Source organism: Physeter macrocephalus, chromosome 2 (assembly GCF_002837175.3).
Source record: "Physeter macrocephalus isolate SW-GA chromosome 2, ASM283717v5, whole genome shotgun sequence".
Taxonomy (NCBI): domain Eukaryota; kingdom Metazoa; phylum Chordata; class Mammalia; order Artiodactyla; family Physeteridae; genus Physeter; species Physeter macrocephalus.
The window spans coordinates 81,455,586-81,479,701 of record NC_041215.1 but is presented as its reverse complement, the minus strand read 5'-3'; the positions used below and the strand labels follow the sequence as shown (position 1 = coordinate 81,479,701).

The following is a 24,116-nucleotide window of genomic DNA, read 5'->3' as shown; positions in this document are numbered from 1 at the left end:
ATGAGTTACTATAAGTCATCTAGAGATGATTTAAAGTATATGGGAGAATGTGTGTAGGTTATTGCAAATACTGTACCATTTTATATGAGGGGCTTAAGCATCCAAAGATTTTGATATTTGTGGGAGGTCCTGGATTACTGTAGTTATTTTAAACCCAACAACGTACATCATTCAGAAGTCATCAAATGACAGGGTAGACTATACCTATCTTGATTTAAAGTTTCTCACTACTTATGACTTAAATTTTAATTTAAATAAGGAATCATGCTACTTACTTTAAAATTCAGTACACACCTAAGTGTTTTGGCAGCAAACTTTAACTCTTTGGTCAACAAACTAGCTTTTCAGTGGTAATTTTCAGCTACTGTGACTTGGCTGGATGGACCCAAATTTAAAAGATAAAAGTAGGACTTCCCTGGTGGCGCAGTGGTTAAGAATCCGCCTGCCAATGGACCACACACGGGTTCGAGCCCTGGCTCGGGAAGATCCCACACGCTGCGGAGCAACTAAGCCTGTGTGCCACAAGTACTGAGCCTGGGTGCTGCAACTACTAGCCGGCGAGCCTAGAGCCCGTGCTCCACAACAAGAGAAGCCACCGCAGTGAGAAGCCCGCGCACTGCAACGAAGACCCAATGCAGCCAAAAATAAATAAATAAATTTAAAATAAATAAATAAATAAAAGATAAAAGCAGGTATTAAATAACCATAACTGAATGTCAAGGTTTCTACTTTTTAACACATTGTTTTGATGGTGATTCACACAACAATAGAGAAAAACAAGACCTCTATCAAAGTGATCCATAGTCAGTAAGTCTTAAATAAGAGTAAATATCTCAACTTGGAATAAACAACCATTGTCTGCCAACGTTTCTCATATTAAGAGAATACAGTTAGTTGTAATGATTAAGATTAAAATATCAGAGCCCATGTTGTTGTAATACCTTTATATCCAAAAAACTCGAAGAAAAAAGTCTAGATTTTATATACTGAGTACAGAAGGTACTTGTTCTATGAAATGAACGTTATGGTATTATTAAAAGAGCATCATTCAGTATAAAACAAGCATACAAAAATACATACCAAAAAAAAAAACCTGTCATAAAAATTGTACAAAAGCACAGGTAACTTGGAATTTATTTTAATAATAAAACAGATTACAAAATTAGTTCAGGAAAGCTATAATAAAGAGTACTAAAGTCAAAAGGGAGTACCCAGGGGCTTCCCTGGTGGCGCAGTGGTTGAGAGTCCGCCTGCCGATGCAGGGGACCGGGGTTCGTGCCCCGGTCCGGGAAGATCCCACATGCTGCGGAGCGGCGGGGCCCGTGAGCCACGGCCACTTGTGCATTCCGGAGCCTGTGCCCCCAAAGGGGAGGGGCCAAGCAGGGGAACCCCCGTACCCCCAAAAAAAAAAAAAAAAAAAAAAAAAAAGGGAGTACCCAAAGTTTATGTGGGACTTGGGCTAAGGAGAACCTAATATATCCCTTATAAGGTATAAATCTATAATCTTAAAAATAAAAATAAAAATGTAGTGTTCTTTAAAAGCCAAACAGATGCCAGACGCCTAGGTTTGAATTCCAACTCTACCACTTACTAACCCTATGAACTTGGGCAAGGTATTACCCATTTTGGGTCTCCATTTCCTCTTCTGTGAACTGGGAATAATAACCTTCATAGTTTTTGTAAGGATTAAATGAGTTAAAATGTCTGGTACATAAAAAGAAATATAGAAGTACTACTATTCTAGACATTTTCAAGAAATTATTTGTACATCTGACTCTTATAGCATCCCTGGCTTTACATAAAATATTAGAAAAATTGAAAGAAATACAGCATATAATCTTTTATGCCTATGTATAAATTGATACTTCTGTGAAATCTATCCTCTCTTCCCCACAAAAGTTATAAAACAGCATTATTAAAATATTATTTTCTCCAAAAAGAAGTTTCAAAAAAATAAGGTCCTTGAAACTTATCCCTTTATCAAATGTAAATTATAACTGCTCTGATGAAATGTTTTTAAGTTCAATAAAGTTTAGATAAGAAAAATGCTCTTAAATGGTAATCTGTCCCAGGATTTAATCACTTTGTAATCATGCGCATTTTCTAAGTGCTCACTGTTAAGAACATTCTTCCCATGACCAGGTTTACCATGCATTACATCTAGCAAAGTAATCTTGGAAGTATGGAATACAAATTATTGCCTTAGAAAAGACACTGTTTATTCCATGTACAAAGCTCAGAGAGTAGCTTTCAGAAAGATGGAAAGAAAGTATATACACCGGCCACACAGTTGTTTGAGCTTTATTTTGATATGCATACATGTGTCAAATAAACCAAAAATTTCAAGATATAGAGTATAACATATCAAATGAAATCATTCAAAATTATTTTAATTATACACAAATAGCAGTATAAGGTACACATATATGATACATTATGTAATTTGTTTTGAGGTTTTGAAAAGCAGTATTTTTGGTTTTAAAATTCTGATACCATTATCTATTACACCATTCAAGTAACATATATTTCAAAAGTTAAACTTTTTAAAAATAATAACTAAATTAACACATAACTCTAAGACAATTTGATGGATGAGCTGACTTTACCAAAATAGTGTTGTTCGATTCTTCTACAGAAAGCAAGGAGGTTGCTATAGTTTTTCACCTTCTCAGAAAGTTCATCATTGGTCAACTGTGTGGTAAGAATAGTGTACAGATGGCCAAATACCAGTGCATCTAGTTCAGTAGGCCTAAGACAAAAGCAGAAATGAGAGTAACATGAACAATGTTTAACTTGTATGGCAGCCTATATACTATTTTTTTATTTTTAAACACTTTATTCATCTATTTAAAAGAAAAAAAGTCATGTAAACAATAAATCCTACCCCAACTTGATAGAATTTATTCTATTTTATTGGAGTTTCTGTTGTAAGATATGAAAGAAAAAAAGATCTTTTAAACTATGATTTGCTAGTTGTGTGAGTTGCTTTTTTAAATAGCATCATTTAAATGTGTTAAAATAATATTGGTGTAAAAAAAAAGAATGTCATACAAATGGAATTATATAGTATGTAACCTTAAAATAATAATAATATTGGTGTAAATGATCATATTCATTTTATTCATTAATTTATTCACTAAATATATACAACAGGTCTCCAGTGTGCCAGGAACTATGCCAGATGCTAAAGATATAAAAGCAAGAAAGATATTCTAAGACATGGACACAAAACATAAATTACCACAACACAATTTAGTAAGTGCTTTTGTAGATGCATAACCAAAATGCTGTCAAAGCAGAGGATTTCACTGTGGTGCTAGGAAAACAGAATGATACCTGATTACCTGATCATCACATTACAACATGATTTAATTTTAATTTTACCATTTTAAAAGTAAACTTAGCTTTCTGAAGAAGATGTAAGAATGGCTTCAACAAAATTTTTTCTATGTTTTATTTTCCCTTTAATTATATATTACTAACAAAAAGATGAAATTTATCCACCTTGCTACTAACGGTCTATAAATGGGACATCACCAATCTATATTACGTTAAAATAATTACAGTAGACCCTTGAACAACACTGGTTTGAGGGCTTCCCTGGTGGCACAGTGGTTAAGAATCCACCTGCCAATGCAGGGGACACGGGTTCGAGCCCTTGTCTGGGAGGATCTCACACGCCGCGAAGCAACTAAGCCCGTGCGCCACAACTAAGCCCATGCACCACTCCTCTCTGAGCCTGCACTCTAGAGCCGTGAGCCACAACTACTGAGCCCGTGCTCTGCAGCAAGAGAAGCCACCGCAATGAGAAGCCCGCGCACTGCAACAAAGAGTAGCCCCCACTCGCTGCAACTAGAGAGAGCCCTTGCACAGCGACAAAGACCCAATGCAGCCAAAAATAAATAAATTAATTAATTTTAAAAAAATACTGGTTTGAACTGTGACGGTACACTTACACGCAGGTTTTTTTCAATAAATACGTTCTACAATACTACACAATCCAGGGTTGACTGAATCTGCAGGTGCAGAACCACAGATGCAGAGGTCTGACTGTAAAGTTATACATGGATTTTCAGCTGCAGCAAAGGGTCAGCACCCTGAGCCCCCTCATTGTACTGTACTAGTACAATATTACTAAAAGGAGAAAATACCATCATTATTATTAACTAATTATTGCTGTCAGCCCTACAGTGAAAAAGTTACTGAGAAAACACATTAGTCGACCTAAAATGTAAAAATATGTTGCAGTAATCTGGTTTGGCAAAATAGATTTGGGGGTCCGTCAAATCCTAACTCTGTCACTTACTAACCATGTGGCCTTGATCGCCACTGATGAACGACTTCTTTTAATAGTTGCATGGCTTTGTATCTCTTCACGCCACTAATTCCTAAAATATTTATCTCCAATCTGAGTCTCTCCCCTAAAGTCCAGAATCATACATTCAAAGGCCTATATAACAATTCCACTTGAATGCTGAATAAGCATCTCAAACCTGCTTGTCCCCTCATCTTCCCAAAATAAAAGTCACCACTACCCACAACCTGTTCAAGCCAAAAATCTGAGCCTGCTTGTCCCCTCATCTTCCCAAAATAAAAGTCACCACTACCCACCACCTGTTCAAGCCAAAAATCTGAGTTACTCTTCAGTCCTCTCTTTCTCTTACCCTCCCATATCCATTAGCAAGCCTGGTGAGACACAACCACCAAAATATGTCCTGAATGCCACCACTTATCTATATCTCCTCCAAGCATAAAACATTCAAATGAATTTCCACTCCATTTACACTAACATGCCAAACTCCTTATCCAAAACATACAAATTTTAGAGGATCCCGCTCCTGCTTACCTCTTCAGCCTCATCTCCTACCATTTTCAACACACAACCATAAATGGTTTTGCTTCTTCCATTTGAACATAAACTCTAGCCAATCTTAGGGCCTTGACACAACTATTCCTGCTGCCTGGAACACCCTGCCCTTGACTTCATACTACTGGCTCCTCCTTGTTTTTCAGAATACAACTTAAATGTCACATCTTAGTTTGAGTGGTCAGCGTCCCCTGACCACTCAAACTAAAGTGGACATATAGCCGCTTATTGTGATGTGATCCTATTTTAATTCTCTATATGGCACTTAAAACTATCTAATATTTGTTTTTAATTAACTCTCTATCTCTTTCTACCAGGACATTGTCTACTTGTTTCCTGCTGTGTCCCCAACACCTGGAACAATGCCTGGCCCAAAGTAGGTTCTCAATAAGTATGTGTTTAATGAATCAATAAAAAGGTGAAGTACTTCTCATACCATACTATAACTGTTTACTTAATGTTTCCCCCATTATACTCTAAGTTCTCTAAAGATAACACTGCATATATCTTTATAACCCCAGTTCTTAGAAAAGTATCTAAGGAACTGAATGGTTATTTGCTGAATGAATACATGAAAGAGAAAAGAAAGCATCCTGCCTAAGTTGTATAGGATATTTAATTTTTCAATAGTAGTTATTCACTTTCTTCCAAAGCCTTCCCTCTTTTGACACATTCATGAAGTATTAATCAAAGTCAAATGTGCAATTTATGGCCATGTTTAAGAGGGTAGTCAATAGGATAGTTTAAAAAAATCACAAGTGTCCTGGGACTTAATAGCACCATGATCCTAGCATTACAGATGAAGAATCAATAACAAATGGATAGCTGAAAAAAACCAAGGATGTAGAAGGTAGATAAATATTGAGCTGAGGCACTTTGTGAGAAGTAATATAAACACCAACTCTTCCAGATCCCTAAACATATTTCTTAAAATGTGTATCTTACCAATTTAGGATTTATTTTCCTAATCCTTATTTAGGATTAACTACCCTCTGCTTCTTGTACTAGAGCCTAAAAAAAGGTGAATATATTCTCTGATGCAACTTCCAGTAGGGTAGATGGGCATCTTTTATCAATAAGTGAAGGCTCTGAATGAGCTCAGGTATGAAGGTATGTTCAAACCAGAGTAGTCTAGAAGTACCGCTGAAGTGGTCAAAATATCATTTGCTTCAAATATACATCCACATAACTCAAAAGGTGCTGAATTAAGTAGGGTAATGAGCATACAAAAACTGATATGATGTTACCTAAAGATAGCAACTTCATGACAAATTACTTTTAGAACATCTAACAGGAAGTAGAATACACTATACTAAATCAAACAAAACACACACATAACTTAATGCATATTTTTTGTAATCCTTACAAATTTCAGCAACTACTTATATTAGTTGACTCTGACATATATGTTATCAATTCCCACAATTCTTTCTTTTTAAAAAGTACACTGTGGTAGTGGGGACACAACTGTATACCACTGCTAAAACTCACAGAACTATACACATAAAAGCATCAATTTTACCTTTTGTAAATTATGCCACAATAAACCTGACTTTTAAAAAGAGCAATAAGCTCAGAAAAATATTTGCAACTCCTATGAGAGACAAGGACAAAAAATTACACTTTAGCCAATACTTCCACTGAATTGTTTAATCAAGCCAAGATTTCATGTACCCCCAGTTTTAATTACCTTTACTATACAATATGGAGAGAAAACATAACATTTCCACCCTTCTGCTTACTAAGTAGCTTGTAGATTGTAATTTAGATATAGATAGCAACTATCCTCCTAAGACCATCAACATCTTTCACACTGTTGCCTTCTCATCTTGCATTATCATTCTTTCCATATTTCTGTTGGTTACCTACCATTCTTTTTTTTTCCAGTTTTATTGACAAATAATTAACATACATCACTGTATAAGTTTAAGGTGTACAACATGATGGTTTGATTTACATAAATATATTGTAAAATTGTTGCCACAATAGGTTCAGCTAACATCCACTGGTTATCTACTATTCTTTCATTTGAATATCAAAATAAAAACGGTACCATAAAATGCGAATGTTTTCCTAACCTTTCCCACTAAAAATATTTTTGTACTTATCTTTTTCATTTTCTTCAATTATTATGGTTCCACATTTCTTTCTCTCTTTCTGATACGTTTCACAGTCTAGTTTCAAAAACATTAATTTTGTCTGAAAGTTCCCTAATTTTTCTTTCCCATTATACTATTAACTTGTCATTTCTTCATACTAACAGAAATAATCTACATATCCTTTCTTTATATATCAATCACTGATCTTTAGGACTATCATTCAAATTTGTAAATCAAGCCCCTTGCCATCAACTTTGCTGTATTTTGTTGTTGGATATTTTTGAGCAATTTCCCCTTAATTTTCTTAACTAGTGATTTCTCAATTGAATAAACTTCAATGAAATCCCATTACCCCCTGAAATTTTTCTTAAGGTTCCCAAGTATAATTTTTGCATCATTTCTTCAAAATACTTTCCTATCAGTATATGAAGGTATATTTTCAAATTTTACCATTTACTTAATGGTTAATAGCAGTATTTTTTCTTTTTCAAACCTAACTCCTTTTCCAATTTCTCATTCAATTTAATCTAGTCTTAACCAACATTTACTGAGCTTCCTCTAATAGGTTTTGTTTGGAAAACACAAACCCTCAAGGAGCTCATAAATGCTTTGGAGTAGTATTAACTCTTTCTATCCTGATTACATTTAGAAAAATTATCTTTTTCTTCTTCCCCTTTATTAAAAAGGTAACATGAAAATATCACTTCAAGAAAAGTTTTAGTTTTTTATTCCAAATCCACTCACCAGGTGAAAGGGAATAAATTACCCAGTCTTTGTGTAGGTGTCTTAACAGATATCACATCAGCAAGATCACAGATATAACAGATAATACAGATTTTGTTTGAGTTGTATTTTAGAAATATGATTTAAATATTTAAAAGCTACCAACTATATATTATGAAGGATAAAAAGGACAACAATTGTTAGTATCTACTTTGTATTATTTCTAATTTTTTTCAAATTCACTTTCCTTTTTCCTTTCCACCATTTAGCTTCTTTGTCCTCTTTTCCCAATTACTATTCTTGCTGCAAGATCTCCCTCAACTATCTTTCCCTTTCTCTCATCAAGTAAAGCTACTGAATTTCTTTCATGAGGCCTCTCAACATGTCTAGTAGGTAAGCTAGAAGAAAAGCTGATTCTAATTTTAGAGGATAAAGAGAGGATACACAGGGAAATAAATTTTAATATTAAACAATTGGGTAAAATTAAAATTAAAAATTAAAACTATTCTATACTTCAATCATAAAAATGTTTATTTAAGTCTCATATAAGGTAAAATTATTTCAAAAACCTACATCTTAATACCAGTTAAACAGTTTCTCAATTGTTTTTGTACCTATTCTAAATTTTGAATTTTTCATTACAAGTTTAAAAATAATTATACACGAGCTGATCTCCCTGTGCTATGCGGCTGCTTCCTACTAGCTATCTATTTTACATTTGGTAGTGTAAAATAGCTCGGTGCTTTGTGACCACCTAGAGGGGTGGGATAGGGAAGATGGGAGGGAGACGCAAGAGTGAGGAGATATGGGGATATATGTATATGTATAACTGATTCATTTTGTCATAAAGCAGAAACTAACACACCATTGTAAAGCAATTATACTCCAATAAAGTTGTTAAAAATAATAATAATTATACCGTTATGAAGAAAAAAATTTTTTGATATTTCCACTGAATCACATGCCAAATGATACCTGGTTACTAACTCTTTGACAATGAGTTTCAATGAGGAGAAAAATAAGTTAGATCTATTATCCTGGCTTCCCATGAAGACAGGGTGCATAACAAAACTAACTCCTAAAACAGAGTGATACACTTCAAACAATAAAATGCACCACTTCTGAGCTTTTCAGCTCCTAAGAATTCCTATATCAGAAAGAAAGGGGACTACATAATACTAACATTTTTATACCTTTCTTTTGTATTAGAGACTAAACAACTAGAATCAGCATAGGCAAACATCACTAGAAATAAGAACATAGCTGTAGAAACTTTACCTACCAGGATTTCATGGTTTGAACTCTATGACCTTTCTGCTTCAAAGATCAACAGAGCCCAATTTTATTTTAATATCAGTTATATAGCACCTACATTAATATAACTTTAATATTTCCAAGCTATCATCATAGTCATTTTTGCTACAAATATTAGTATCTCTACCAAAAGATGTTTGATATAGCTGTAGATGAATGCCTATGAAGATGTAATAAATAATAGCAAATAAACCTTTTTAAAAATTATCAATCTAAAAGTCAAGAGACTTTTATTAAAAAGCCAAGAAAAGATTAGAATTCTAAGCAAACCAATGAGGTTAAAATGCTAATTTAAACCCATCTGAAACTGGATCACAGGATAGCTGATTCTGATATACTAAAATTGTCTAACTTTAAAAAAAAAGGAAAATTCATTCTTTGCTTACATTAGATATTATTTTCCAAATTACAAAAAAATTGTCTTAATAAAACATGAATTATTCAATTTACATATATACACATACATATATTTAATCTATATCCTTCACAATTATTTCTATGCTTTACAAATATTTTCATTAAATTTTAAAAGAAAAGTTCATAATAATGCTTATCCATCCAACAATATTTTTTACGGTTTAGTTTTATTCACTTTTCTAGTCCTCAGGGTATCATCCTATACAGACAAGTATGGTTACACTTCACGTTTTAATAGTAGTTTGCAAGATCAGATTTTGTTAAGATGTCATAGTTCCATACAAAGCACCTTGAACTACCTCTAGTAGAACCTCTATCATATCATACAATAATGACTGGTTTACATTGTCTACCCTCAGGAGAAAATTCTTAATAGCTAGCACTGCATTTTAGAAATCTTTGTCTCCCAGAAGCTAGTGCTATGCCTGATACCCAAGAAATTACATGGTTAATGAATGCAAAAATGAACTTTAATATAACTAATTCTTTTCATAAATATTTCTTGATAAAACAATTCCTCTATGATAAAATGTTTGATACAATATGTATGATAAAATAATAATATAGAAAAGAAACTAACTAAAAAGAATAAATTCTTACTGCTTATTGAAGAAATACGGTTGTGTTCCCAGTCTTTGAGAAAGAGCTTGACAGCACTGGTCTACATCTTCTAAGACCTAACACAAGCAACAGACCCCAAAGAAAAATATTTAAATTAGCAAAGCAATTAAATGTGTCTAAAACTTAATATGTATCATAGTTTATAATAAAAATATAAATTTAGGTAACCATTTATAGTATATTTAAATCAGACTATAGACCATATAGAGAATATATGTAATAATTTCTATACAAGAAACAGGAAGAAAATTTGAGAGCAAATTTCCTTTAAATACAAGTACATTTAAGTTACTTATAAGGATTATGATCAAGAAAGTTTTTATCTCGGGCTTCCCTGGTGGCGCAGTGGTTGTGAGTCTGCCCCGGTCCGGGAAGATCCCACATGCCGCGGAGCGGCTGGGCCCGTGAGCCATGGCCGCTGAGCCTGCGCATCCAGAGCCTGTGCTCCGCAACGGGAGAGGCCACAACAGTGAGAGGCCCACGTACCGCAAAAAAAAAAAAGAAAGTTTTTATCTCAAAACTCTACTCCCTACAAAAATGTTTTCCTGAATCCATAAAATCAAATGACTTCACATATATTAAAAAATCTGCTTCATAAATAAGACACTGCTGACCTACCGTGAGTAAAAATCATTTGAATTGTTTTCCCACTAGTGGAAATAGATTTTATTTACTCCATCCCTATTCCCCAATCCCCCTTGTGGCCAATGGCACACATCAATGAGTTGGCTGACTAGGACTAGGGGTATCCTTGAAAAAGAGACATTAATTAGCTTAATGATGCTCAAACTCATGACCTTGACAAGATATATATTTTTATAATTTTGCTACTTCAGTAAATTTAAGATCAAAGAAAAGCAGGTATATTAAGCACTGCATCTAATAGGGTTGGGTTTTTCTTTTTAAGCCCTGATGCTGCAGATCTATATTTATTGGCATAAAAAAATGTCCCCAATGTATTGCTGAATGGATAAAAAAAATTATAGAGTGCCAGGTATAACATGACCCCATTTAAAGAAAGTGCTATTAAGAGACACCTAGAAGAATGTTCTCCATATAGTTAACAGTGGCAATTTCTAGATGGTAGGATTCCAGCCAACTTTTATTCCGCTTTTGAAGTTTTCTGTATTACATAATTTGTTTTACAATAAGCATGTGTGATTTTTATAAAACAAAAAAGTACTTCATGTCAGAGAAAATAAGCATAAATGTTTTGTTAATTTTTTTTTATTATGTTGGGAGTTTTTTTTTTTTTGGCTGCGCCGCGCCGCGTGTGGGAATCTTAGTTCCCCGACCTGGGAGGGAACTGGCGCCCCCTGCACTGGAAGCGCAGAGTCTTAACCACTGGACTGCCAGGAAGTCCCCTGGGATTTTTTTTAAAGGACCAACAATTAAAAATCTTTTTTCTTTATGTATTAAAGTTGAGGGTTTTATCAACTTCAATCTGAACTGACCTGGTCCAGAGTCTTGTTACCCCATCCAATAGCTTTCATCTTACGTTTGACTTCCCACTGTTTCTGATAGGCCAAAATATGATTCAGAGGCCAAGGGTAAGGAGATCCATACCTAGCATGAGTGATCTAAAGCAAAAAGATTATGTTAAAAACATGATTCTAAAGACACAGCCTGTTTTCACAAATAAAATTCTAAGGGAAATATATTTCCAGAGACCACAAACAGAGCAATCTGAAAAAATAAAACAAAACAGACATAGCTTGCAATCTAAAAATTAAAATTTTAAACCATTCCCTTTAAAAATATATAAACTTTCACATACTCTGCAACCAGTTATATCAAACAATGACACACAGCTTCCCTAAAATGTATGTGCAAGCAAAATTAAAGTGAAAAACTATATCACTAATGGTATAAACCACAATGTTTCATTTATGAGCAGGGACTTATGATTCTGAGCAAAAGTGTTTTTTCATTAAATTTTAATTAAGATAAATGCTGCAGAACCACTCACCTCCCCTACAGTAGCTTCATCACACCACTGAAGATACAACTAGGAAAAAAAAAACAGTCACCAAAACTTTAAAGTATCAAAGAGAAAATGGATAAAGAAAGTTATTTCTTGCCAGGGTAATTTTTTATAAGCCAATGTCATCAAAGTCACATATGTGAGGGTTGTTTTTGTTTTTTCTTGGCTAATGTTGCTACATAGAATTATTAAACTTAATGGTGGTACCTATAAAAATATTTCTTATTCATAGAATACATCTCTAAATGCCATTAAAGTATTTTACAGATACCATTTAAGTGAATTTCACAAGACCAAAATAAAATAACGAATGGGCAAGAGTCACTCCTGTTTACAAAGAGAAAAACTAGATATGATAGTATCAGGCAACTTGTTCAAAGATAATGATCAAATAATTTGGGTAACCACACTAGCCCGAGAATTTGCTTGACTGTTTTCCTATTTTTCAGTAACTTTAACATAACCCATAAGAAAGATGATCTTTTATGAGAGAAAAAGCTTATTTTCAAGGCCTATTATCTTCTATTATACCTCTGCAGTCAACAGCATATTGTTGACTAATTCCATGTAGGCTTTCATTTCTGCTTTTTGGACTTCATCCAGCCCATCACTAAGAGAATGGCCCTAAAGGGAATTTAAAAAACTTTAAAAGAGCATCATATTAAATCTACAAAAACTTTCAGTTATCTTACTACCAAGTAATACAACATCAGTGTTTTACTGCAAATGTCCAATGGATTAATTTCCAAAATGCCCCCTAAAACATAATTATTTTATGTGAAAAAATAATACTTTGCTATCACTACAAAATATTAATAAGAAGTATTTACTTGTCATTATAGAAATGTATCTTTCAAGAGACAAAATTACATTATTATTTCACAAAGAAGAAAACAACGATGGTCAGTAAACCCTGTTTTTTTTAAGAGACTAACCTTTTTAGTAATAAAATAAATTCCAAAGGTTGACATGTGTTACTTATAAAATGGTCAAAGATTTTTTTAAATGTTATTAGTAAAGGATAGGGATAGACACTAATTTTTAAATTCTAATACAGTATAGTAATGAGTGGATGCATAAAATAGTATAAGCTTTAGTTGTAAGATTTTTAAAATGCATACCCTATAACACTGTATTATCTCTCTTAGGAATTTATCCTAAGGAGATAATTTAACAAGTGTACAAAGGTGTATGTACAAGAATATTTATATTAGCACTCAATAACAGCAGAAAATTGGCAACAACTTCAGTGTCCATCAATAAAGACTTAAATAAATAAATTATAATACATCCATATGATAGAATATTATACAATTTAAAAGGATAACATATATATATAGTCATTAAATGGAAGAATTTCCAAACACATTGATGATTTTAAAAGGGAGGTTGCAAAATAATACATAATAGTATGACTTGTATTTTTCTACATATGCAAAAAAAAATTCTGGAAGCATGTTCCCCAAAATGTTAATGGAGGTTGTTCTTTGATAGCTATTAAAATCTAAACTGAATAAAAATTCAAATGGGTAAATTAGTATTGATACATTCAACTTATAAACATATTCTATAACTCCCTTCTCAAAGGTTAACCTGATATTTTACAACAATGAAGAGTTTTCATTTGTGACCAAAATTCTCATAAGCATGAGTTAGAAAATTATCTATCACTTTGTAGAGATCAAATGGCCTATTGACTTACATTATGGGGGAAAAAAAAACTTACTCTTTAGAAATATTTCTCTGGTAGTTTATATCAGCATTTTGTAAAACTAGGTTAAAATCAACGTAAATGTTACAACACCCTAAAGAATGATGAATTACTTATTTAAAAGTAACTGTGATCAAATGCATTTAATATCTTTTTTATTACCTTGGCTTTAACGAATTGTACTATTGGACCAAGTTCCGATACTACTTGATTTCCTACGTGAATAAAAGGTACTTTACCTGTTGAGGGGGAAAAAAAATGTGAAAACACTCTCCATAAATTAAAGTTTGTGCTAAAAAGGAAATCAACACAAAACTGGGATACGTTTTATTAATACACAGTTTCCTAACACTATGACTTTTGAAAATTATAGTTAAATGCGTATGTTAAATTCTAAAAATTTTTAAACATTAATTACTAATTTTAAAACAAAAGAAAAAAACAAGGAGATTCATTTCTAGAGTTCTTATATGTAATAACAGATCACAATATTCCCTTTTCAGAGCTAACACTAATAAATCACTATATAGCAGTAATACTAATTATTCAAATTATATGAACCAAGCCTAGTCATTGGTTCATGACCATTGATAGATTTGAAAAAATTTAACTGGGCCTTCTCTTCAGAGTACAATGAATCAATCTATATTTAAACTACATTTATGAAGCTTTTTTTTTTTTTAACATCTACTACTTTCAAATCTCAGGTACCCATTCAGATCAATTGTTTAAGCACATGGTGCATTAATAAATGTATCTGACTCAAAAATATCAGGAATTAAGACAATAACAATCTTTGAAGGTATGCTGGCTTATGAATTATAATACAAAGTATGCTCCCAACACATGTGGGGAAAAAAAGAATTAGTATGCTTACAAAAACTGGTTTCCCTAAATAAATGTCACATTAAAAAAGTAATATTTCATTTTTTAAAATACTAATAATAGATGAAATTATCAGAGATGATGACCTCCAAATAGCAATAAAGTCTACCTCAAATGCTAGAGGATGAAACTTTGTCAGACCTAGTTCAAACAGAGTTCACACTAACAGCAGGCTTCTTCGTGGTCCTTTTCAACAGATTCACTCCTCTCTGGCTTAGACAGCCTGAGGGTAATGGATGAGGTGCACAGCACCAACAAAAGCTTCATCTGCGTCCACAGGACAACATTACAAAGGAAAGGCAGGCCTTTTGGAATACAACTCAACAGAGGTATTTAGAAGACATTTCCATTTACCAATATAAAAACACTGAATTCTGCATTCCTTTTTTCTACCGCTTTATAAATCTTGCAAAAGAGAAAAAAATTTCTTATCTGCATTAAAAATTAGATCATACTCTTTTTTAACTTGGGATAATATCTTTGTAACTACTATACTGATAGAAATAGTGCAGGTCCTCTGAGATAATATGACCAGAGAATGAAAACTTTGTGAATGAATGTCTAGACTGAAGAGTATTTTGGGGTGGTACATTTTGAGATCAAAGTATATTTCTCATTTTCATTATCCAGTTTGGAGTTCTTGAAAGACAGAGTTTATAGTGGCATACCTTGTCTTATTGTACTTTGCTTTATTGTGCTTTGCAGATATTGCGTGTTTTTACAAACTGAAGGTATGTGGCAACCCCGAATTTTCTAAGTGTATTGGTGCCATTTTTCCAACAGCATTTGCTTACTTTATGTCTCTGTAACACATTTTGGTAAGTTTCACAATACTTCAAACATTTTCATTATCATTATATTTGTTATAAATATAAAACTTTAAAGGATGAGGAGTTGCTTCTTATGGATGAGCAAAGAAAGTGGTTTCTTGAAATAAAATCTACTCTTACTGAAGATGCTGTGAAGACTGTTGAAATGACAACAAAGGATTTAGAATATTACATAAACTTAGTTTATAAAACAGCACCAGGGTTTGAGAGGATTGACTCCAATTCTGAAAGACGTTCTACTGTGGGTAAAATGCTATCAAACAGCATTGCATGCTACAGAGAAATTTGTGAAAGGAAGAGTCAATCGAAGAGGCAAACTTCAATGCTGTCTTATTTTAAGAAATGGCCAGGGACTTCCCTGGTGGCACAATGGTTGAGAATCCGCCTGCCAATGCAGGGGACACGGGTTCGAGCCCTGGTCCGGGAAGATCCCACATGCTGCGGAGCAACTGAGCCCATGCGCCACAGCTGCTGAGCCTGCACTCTACAGCCCGCGAGCCACAACTACTGATGCTGTGTGCCACAATTACTGAAGCCCACGCACCTAGAGCCCGTGCTCTGCAACAAGGGAAGCCACTGCAATGAGAAGCCCATGCACCACAACTAAGAGTGGCCCCCGCTGACCACAACTGGAGGGGGCCCGTGCACAGCAATGAAGACCCAACACAGCAATCAATCAATCAATCAATCAATCAATGAGTGAATGAATGAATGAAAGAAACAGTAAGAAATGGCCAGAGCCACCCCAACCTTCAGCAACCACCACCCTGATCAGCCAGCAGCCATCAATATGGAGGTAAGACCCTCCGCCAGCAAAAAGGTTTTGACTCACTGAAGGCTCAGACGATGGTCAGCATTTTTTAGCAATAAAATATTTCTAATGGAGATATGTATAGTGTTTTTTTAGCCACAATGTTATTTCACACTTAACAGACTACAGTATAGTGTAAACGTAACTATTATATGCATCAGGAAACAAAAAAAATCCATGTGACTCACTTTATTGTGATATTCGCTTTACTGTGGTGGTCTGGAACCAAACCCCACAGTATCTCAAGGTATGCCTGTATTTTATTTCTTTTCTTAAAAATACTTTGAGCATTGTAGATTCTGAAGCAGCGAAGCAGTGTAGGTAGTCAATTGAATATTCATATATCTCTAAATACAAAGAAATAAATAAAAATCAAGGCAACAAGGGACTTACCCGGTGGCGCAGTGGATAAGAATCCAGCTGCCAATGCAGGGGACACGGGTTTGAGCCCTGGTCCAGGAAGATCTCACATGCCATGGAGCAACTAAGCCCACATGCCACAACTACTGAGCCTGCACTCTAGAGCCCGCGAACCAAAAATACTGAGCCCGCGCGCCACAACTACTGAAGCCCAGGCACCTAGAGCCCATGCTCTGCAACAAGAGAAGCCACCTCAATGAGAAGCCCGCACACCGCAATGAAGAGTAGCCCCTGCTCGCCACAACTAGAGAAAGCCCGTGCACAGCAACGAAGACCCAACACAGCCAAAAAATTAATTAATTAATTATTTTTAAAAATCAAGGCAACAAATTAGAAGTAAATAATGTTTTCTGTCACTAGCCTGACTTAAAGTGGAGCCAGTGTTATATCCTTATTATTGGAGGTGATCAGGCAAAAGCAGAGTGAGACAGTTATTCTCTGGCACCAATCAAAGGTCATAAAAAACAAACTCAAAGGCCCTGCTTCTCATTTTAGGCAGAATAATCATTTTTGGAACTCTTATATTTAAAGAAAGCAAGAAGATGTTGCCAAGCAAGTTTATTTATTCAGAGAATATTAGAAATAGAAAGGACCTTGGATGTCATCTAATCCAACCACCTCATATTACAGATGAAGCCACTGAGGCTCAAAGAAGAGAAGTGAAATTTCCCAAGAAAACTGTTAACATGTGACAAAGTCACAGAAGGGTTAGACTAAAAATTTCCCAACTCTTAGCCAAGTGGTCTTCTGACTATTCCATGATGTTCTCTGCTTTAAAAATTTACCAACAACCAGATCAAACAAGCAAATAAAATATAACACATTCCCATGGTCACCCAAATCACATGATGAAAGAAATACTAGAGACATGATGAAATTTAAATACCTTAATAGAAAGTGCCATTTTCATCTACCTATAGGAGACTTCTCCTATGCATATATGTATATGTGCATGTATTATAGTCTCTATACTATTTATGTTTATCTTTCCTAGAATCTATAAAGAGGGATAACTACCTAGGTAATACTACATATAGTACAGTCATTTTAGGAAATAGGTGGATAAGCTATATGGCTTCTCCTTGATTTGTCAAAGATATTAACTTTAGTATTAGATTACTAACCTTTTTATATGTATATCTACACTGTTTGTATGACTACACAGAGGAAAAAGATGGACAGAACCCAATATAATTCATTTCACCAGAATTCAATAAAGTTTATAAAACCTATGTATAAATTTAAAACAAAATGATTCAGTTAATAGCCTTCAAGAATCTAAAAGATGTATATGTTTATAAGTCTAAAAATTCATTTACTGAAACGTTTTTAAAATGTATATTCATAAACCTATAAATGTAGAGGAATTCATATAGAATTTTCAGTGCGTATAGAGAGGGTGTCTTCACAGCTGTTGACAATTACTACCACCTTAAGAGTTTATGATGAAAAAAATGTCATTCCTAATGATCCAAGTCATTCCTAAATTATCACCACAATAAAGAGATCGATAAATGTCTCCCTAAAAAGCAATGTAACACACTTGTACCAATCAGTTATATTCAATGAATTTATTCATAAAGCAGTGGTTCTATGTGTTATTATTGCTCCAGCAAAACCATAATTATAATAACCCATACCAATTCTATTTATTTATCAGATTTGGTGGCACTATATTTTTATATTAAAAATTACCTGAATCATATTTATTTAAAACTGTACCTTAATCTACTAATACATGATACACAGAAAAAGCAATACTGATTATAAAAAATAGCAGAAAGGCTAAAACCTTAATAAGAAAAAGTACCTTAAAAACTTAAAATGAAACAAAAAGAATCAGAAACCAAAGACATTCAGATCTATGACATGTTAATTTAATTATTCCACAATCTCTCTTCTTCCATCAGCATAATGGGAGAATACAATTTAGAGAAGTATATTTAATAATAAATAGATTCACATATTAAAATTTGTTTTCTGAAGAAGGAACAGTCTTATGTAAATAAGACTGGGGGAAATCTGAGATTATGTATTTTCTTAACATTTACTATTTGAAACAATTCCCCTAACTTTCCAGTAATCATCTCTAACCACAGAGTTGAAATGAGTAGACATGTCACCCCAAGACTGTCAAGTTTGCAACTGTTACTTTATAGAATGGGAAACTTCTTCAAAGGGTAAACAAAAAATATAGGCATTTTAAAAATCTAGGTACAAACTGGACTATCACTGCAATTTTATCAATGCAGAATATTAACAGAGAAGAAAAACAAAACTAAAAAACACTTACCAGATGGAGACATATATTCTGCATTTGCCCTGCAAACCACTTTGACAGGCAGATTACACATCTGCAAAAAGGCCTGTCAACCAAGAGAAGTCTACAGTAAGTCTAGTGAAAAGTATATGCATATTCGAACACAACTTTTTATTTATTTCTTTTCTAAACTTAAGTAATAGCTCAGGAAAAGAAAAAGAATGAATCAACTTAAAGTGAAAGATTTGTACTCTAAGACAAAAATAAAATGTCATTTCAATACTAAAAATCAATATGACTTAGACACCAGTAAATGTATAAAACTTAAAGCATTTATACACACAAATGTAAATTATACACTTATTTTACTGCATTAGTTTATGTAAGTCAGCAATACTGTATATTTATTTAATTTTCTTTAACAGATGACTGAAGTCCAAACTTTATAAGCTGTTACCAACTTCCACTACTCTTTACAGAATCCTTATCTTTCCTGTCTTAGGGGAAAACTCTCAAAATGTTATTTTTACTACTTCAAAGTTCTCTCCAATAATACTCAACATCCTAATGTGTAGCTTTCAGGCTTATTAACTCACTTTTTAAAGATATAGAATTGTTTATTTTTACTTTGTTTATAGCAACAAAAATTTTATAAGTGACTTAATTGTCTAACAATAGGGAACTGGTAAATTATTTATGGTAAATGCAAACCATATAATTTTATACAACAATTTTTTAAAATCATTAATTGTATCTTCACACATGACTACCTGAAATAAGAACTTTATTTCCAAAGCTTCCTTCCAACTGGGTGTGACCAATGTCTAAATTCTGGCCAATGGGACTCAAAGTTCTGGGCAACTGCTCGGGAAGTTTCTTTAAAAAGAAGAGATATGACCTCTCCTCTTTTTCCTTCTTGCTGACTAGAATGTGAAAAAGATGACTTACAGCCACCATAGCCAAACTGAATCACAGTAGAAGCTGAGCGTTGAAGATGGTAGAGCAACAAGAAGAGGCAAGAAGCCTAAGTTTTTGATAATCATTCAGTCCCAAACCTGGATTACTTGCATTAAAAGAAGAAAGAAAGAAAAGAAATAAACTTCTATCTTTTTAAGCCACTGCTACTTTGGGTTTTCCGTAACTCACAGCCAAACCTAATCCTGACTAATTTACCAACAATTACTGTTTCTAGGTTTAAACAGCACCTCACCCAAACAAAAGCTGACTCCTCTATGTCTATGTAAGTATAACTAAAAGTCCTCTAAATACTATAACCTATGCTCCCAATTTATAACAATAATAGTGAGCTTCTTGGTTGGCCCAAAAGTATGGACTCCAGGCAGTGGTTCTCAAGCTTCAGTGTACCATCAAAGTCATGTGGAAGGCTTGTTAAAACACGGATTGCTAAGAAGGGAAGAATTAGAATAAGTATAAAGAGATCTTTCAAGAAGACTGAGAAGGAAGAAGGGAATTAAGAAGGGTCAACTCCCTTCTATTATATATGTATCTGTACCCAATGATGGAAAAAGGTTGAGCTCATTAAAACATATATAGGAAATAGGCTGAAATGACAAGAACCAGGCAGAATAACTGACATACAAGATCCATGAGAAGATAAAAAGGAATGAAATAAGAGCACAGGTGGAAGCATCTGTTTTTTTCAGGAAACAGGATACTTTTTCTATTGTACTTGCAAGGGGTGGTCAGCATCAGTGATGATGATTGCAAGCTGACAAGTGAGAAGGACAAGAAAATGAGGGAGTGCTCATATTCTGTGAAATGGGAGAAAAAACTGCCGAGAATGTAGGACTAAGAGGGGGTTTAGGCCTTCAGAAGAACAAAAAGAATTTGAAAGAACTGCTTAATGCATCTTCTCAAAGGTCAGAATAATACTCAGTTGTCAGTTAACAATCATAGTACTATATAAAATAGTAAATATGGTATATTTTGCTAACCTCCATGTATATTGGTAACTGTACTAATCATTGTTCCAAAAAGCTGTGTTTCATTAAAAGAGATTAAGCAAAATTGTAACATTCTACAATCAAAGCCGTGTTTCCAGTCCTGTGAATTTTTTACTTCTCTACTAAAAAATAACTGGCTTAATTTTAACCAATTTAACAACATTCAACTTACCATAGACCTCAACTGATGGCACAATTCTACTTAGCCAAAGATTAATTTTATAGCATTTACTGAAATTATTCTTCATCCCTGATTCAAAAGAAATTTTCTGAATTAATCTGAATTAATCACAAAGAAGTCTGAGGTCACAAACACTGTATTTTCATCCAAACATTAAAAATGCAAACCAAAACATTACCATTACTGTCTTCAAGAATATAAAAATTCCAAATCCAAAACAGACTTTGATTCAACAGTATTTCTCCTTTCTCTTGTAGCATAGGAGAAAAATCTCTGAGGCTCTAAAATAGTACTTTCACCTTTCACTGGCATTTTCAATCTCTTATCAGCACCTCAAATACTCTAATTAAAACAGGTATGATACACCAACCTAAAACACATTTTATTTTCAATTCTGAATAGCAATCTGCATACTTTTATTCTTATGTAAATACAAAGAAAAATGTAGTTCTAATTATAATAAGGAAAGTTAGGAAAATTCAGCCAACTCCTATTCCTCTGTTGGATACATTATTCCAAACTAATTCAAGTGACTGACAACATAAAATAATTTAAATAAAAAATTTAGCATATCCTATGAGAACAATGATTTATAACTGTGCTATCTAGTATGGTAGCCACTAGTCACCTGTGGCTATTTAACTTAAATTTAAATTGATTAAATTTGAATAAAATTTTTAATTCAGTTCCCCAGTCACACTAGCCATTTCACATGCTCAACAGCCACATGTGGCTAGTGGCTACCATATTTATTGGCCAGTACAAATAACAGAACATTTCCATCATCACAGAAATTTCTACTGGACAGTGTGGGTCTATTGCAATAGCAATGGTAATAGCAATAGCAATAGCAATGGTAATCATTGCATAAAAGATACCTTAGCAAAACAGGCTGACATCATCTGAAAGAGATTAGGCTAAATATTATAAAAACAACCTGCATAGTATTACAGTGATGACTGTGAGACATTAAACACCATAATATTTTCAATTTTCAGAAATAACTAATATAGGGTTTACTCATTTGCTGGGCAACCCCAATTGACAAAATGGGTCAGGTAAGTTTATTAAAATGTGAAAACTAAGAACTTTAGAATGAATAAATTAAAGCACAGCCAATAAATATATTCTTTGAATATAAATTTACTGAGTACCTAAACATATGACATGGTAGGACTTTTTTAAACACACACACGCACACAGAACATAATACCCAGTACCTAACGTCTAAGACCCTGAAATTTAATTAGCTTCACGTAGTTTCAACATATTGAGTGAATTAATTAAGTTCATAGCGTCAAAAAAATTCATTGAAGGGTACGTCTATATATTCTTTTATTTCCACAAAAAAAATTCAAAGGAAAAAAGTAATAATAGATCATCGAGAACCAGTTAAACATGAAGGATTGAACTTACACATTTATCTCTGCAACCTTTCAGAAAGTCCAATGAAATAACAGTGAAGAAACAGAAAATGTGTAAACCCAGAAAAACACAAAGAATGGAAGAGGAGACCAAAGCAGACCAGAGATGCGAACCCATTTTTATAAGATAAAAAGCAGACTTGGCAGGGCAGAGGAAGCTGAAACCTAAGGGCATACAGAGGAGAAAATCAATACATTTACATCACAGAAACTGGGAAGATTCCAAAACTGGAGGCACCAAGTACCACAGAAGGCAGAGGTGAGGTAAAGGACTAAAAACAGGAGAATTGGATGAAAGTCTGTAAAAGCATCAGACAACTAGCCCGCCCCCAATCTGGCAGGAGACAAGGGTTCATTCTCTGGAGAAACCCAACCAGAGAGGCTCCTGACTCAGGACCCAAGCACAGCAGAGGGCCCTGGGTAAAGGGTCACACTGGAAGGAAGGTTAAGGGAGTATGTACACTGTAGAGAGCCATAACACCCTCTCCCTCTCAGCTCCCAAACACTGGCAGCCACATTAAGTCCTCCAGAGTACCCCTCCATAGAAAACACCTACCAATACTGATGATTTTAGTAAGGGGTAGGGACAGTGGCCAAAAAATGGCCACTGTGCAATCAGTCTATAGTGAAGCCCACATGTCAAAAAGTCCCTCAATGCCCCATCAGCTTTTTAGTGCCTCACTCTTAAATATAAATTGTTAGCAGAGATCAATAGATATTTGAGGAAAGCCTCAAACATACAGAGCCAAAACAAACTACAAAAAAAAAGTAGTTGAGAGGAAATAGAAAATGTGACAGCAACTTCAAAGAAAAATTATAATGGCTAATATTCATTGAGCACTTACTATGTGCCAGGTACTTGCATAAGAGCTTAACTCTATGAGGTAGGTACCAAAAAAAAATCCCTATCTTAAGATGAGAAAACAGAAGTACAGAAAGGTCAAGGAATCTATTCAAGGCATACAGGAAGAAAGGAAAGGAGGGAGGGGGGAAGAAAGGAGAGAAAAAGGGAAATAAAGGAAAAAAAGAAAGAAAGAAAAAGGGAAAAAAGGAAAATGAAAAGAAGCAAAGCATACAAAGGACTGAGATGACACTGAATGTCTCAAAAGAAGCTCCAAAAGCTAAAGGATGGCAAAAGGCTTTCAAAATTCTAACGAAAAATCTTGCCAACCTAAAATTCTACATGTGGCCAAGGAATCAATCAGGTGTGAAGATAGACTTTTTAAAAAACATAACACAAGCAAGGTCTTTTTTAAAAGCCTAAAATAAAAATAATAAACCAAGAAAAAAAGAACATGGGATGTAGAAAATTAGGGAATCCAACATAAAAGGAAGGCAAGAAGAATTCCCTGAATGATGATGAATAGCAGTCTTAACAACCAGCTGTGACGCCAACCAAGAAAGAAACTGTCCCAATTAAAGTAGAAGGAACAGGGCTTTCAAAGGTAATAGTTCCGGGTCTTCCCTGGTGGCGCAGTGGTTGAGAGTCCGCCTGCCGATGCAGGGGACACGGGTTCGTGCCCCGCTCTGGGAGGATCCCGCATGCCGCGGAGCGGCTGGGCCCGTGAGCCACGGCCGCTGAGCCTGCGTGTCCGGAGCCTGTGC

The 24,116-nt window shown here is 34.2% G+C and overlaps 1 protein-coding gene across 3 annotated transcripts in view; it reads right to left on the bottom strand.

Annotated features, from left to right (window-relative positions):
- Window positions 1-2,286: 2,286 nt before the first annotated feature.
- Window positions 2,287-24,116, bottom strand: part of MTX2 (metaxin 2) — a 60,898-nt gene continuing 39,068 nt past the window's right edge. For 2 of the 3 annotated variants that reach the window (XM_007112008.4, XM_007112011.3), the window contains 7 exons: window positions 18,976-19,048; window positions 13,899-13,975; window positions 12,557-12,649; window positions 12,011-12,049; window positions 11,496-11,621; window positions 10,021-10,097; window positions 2,287-2,749 (listed from right to left, as the gene is read on the bottom strand). In XM_007112008.4, the coding sequence (XP_007112070.1) occupies window positions 2,575-2,749; window positions 10,021-10,097; window positions 11,496-11,621; window positions 12,011-12,049; window positions 12,557-12,649; window positions 13,899-13,975; window positions 18,976-19,048 (660 nt within the window). In that variant the 3' untranslated portion in view covers window positions 2,287-2,574. The remainder of the gene's footprint in view (window positions 2,750-10,020; window positions 10,098-11,495; window positions 11,622-12,010; window positions 12,050-12,556; window positions 12,650-13,898; window positions 13,976-18,975; window positions 19,049-24,116) is intronic. The other variant, XM_007112010.4, reaches the window with a different exon arrangement.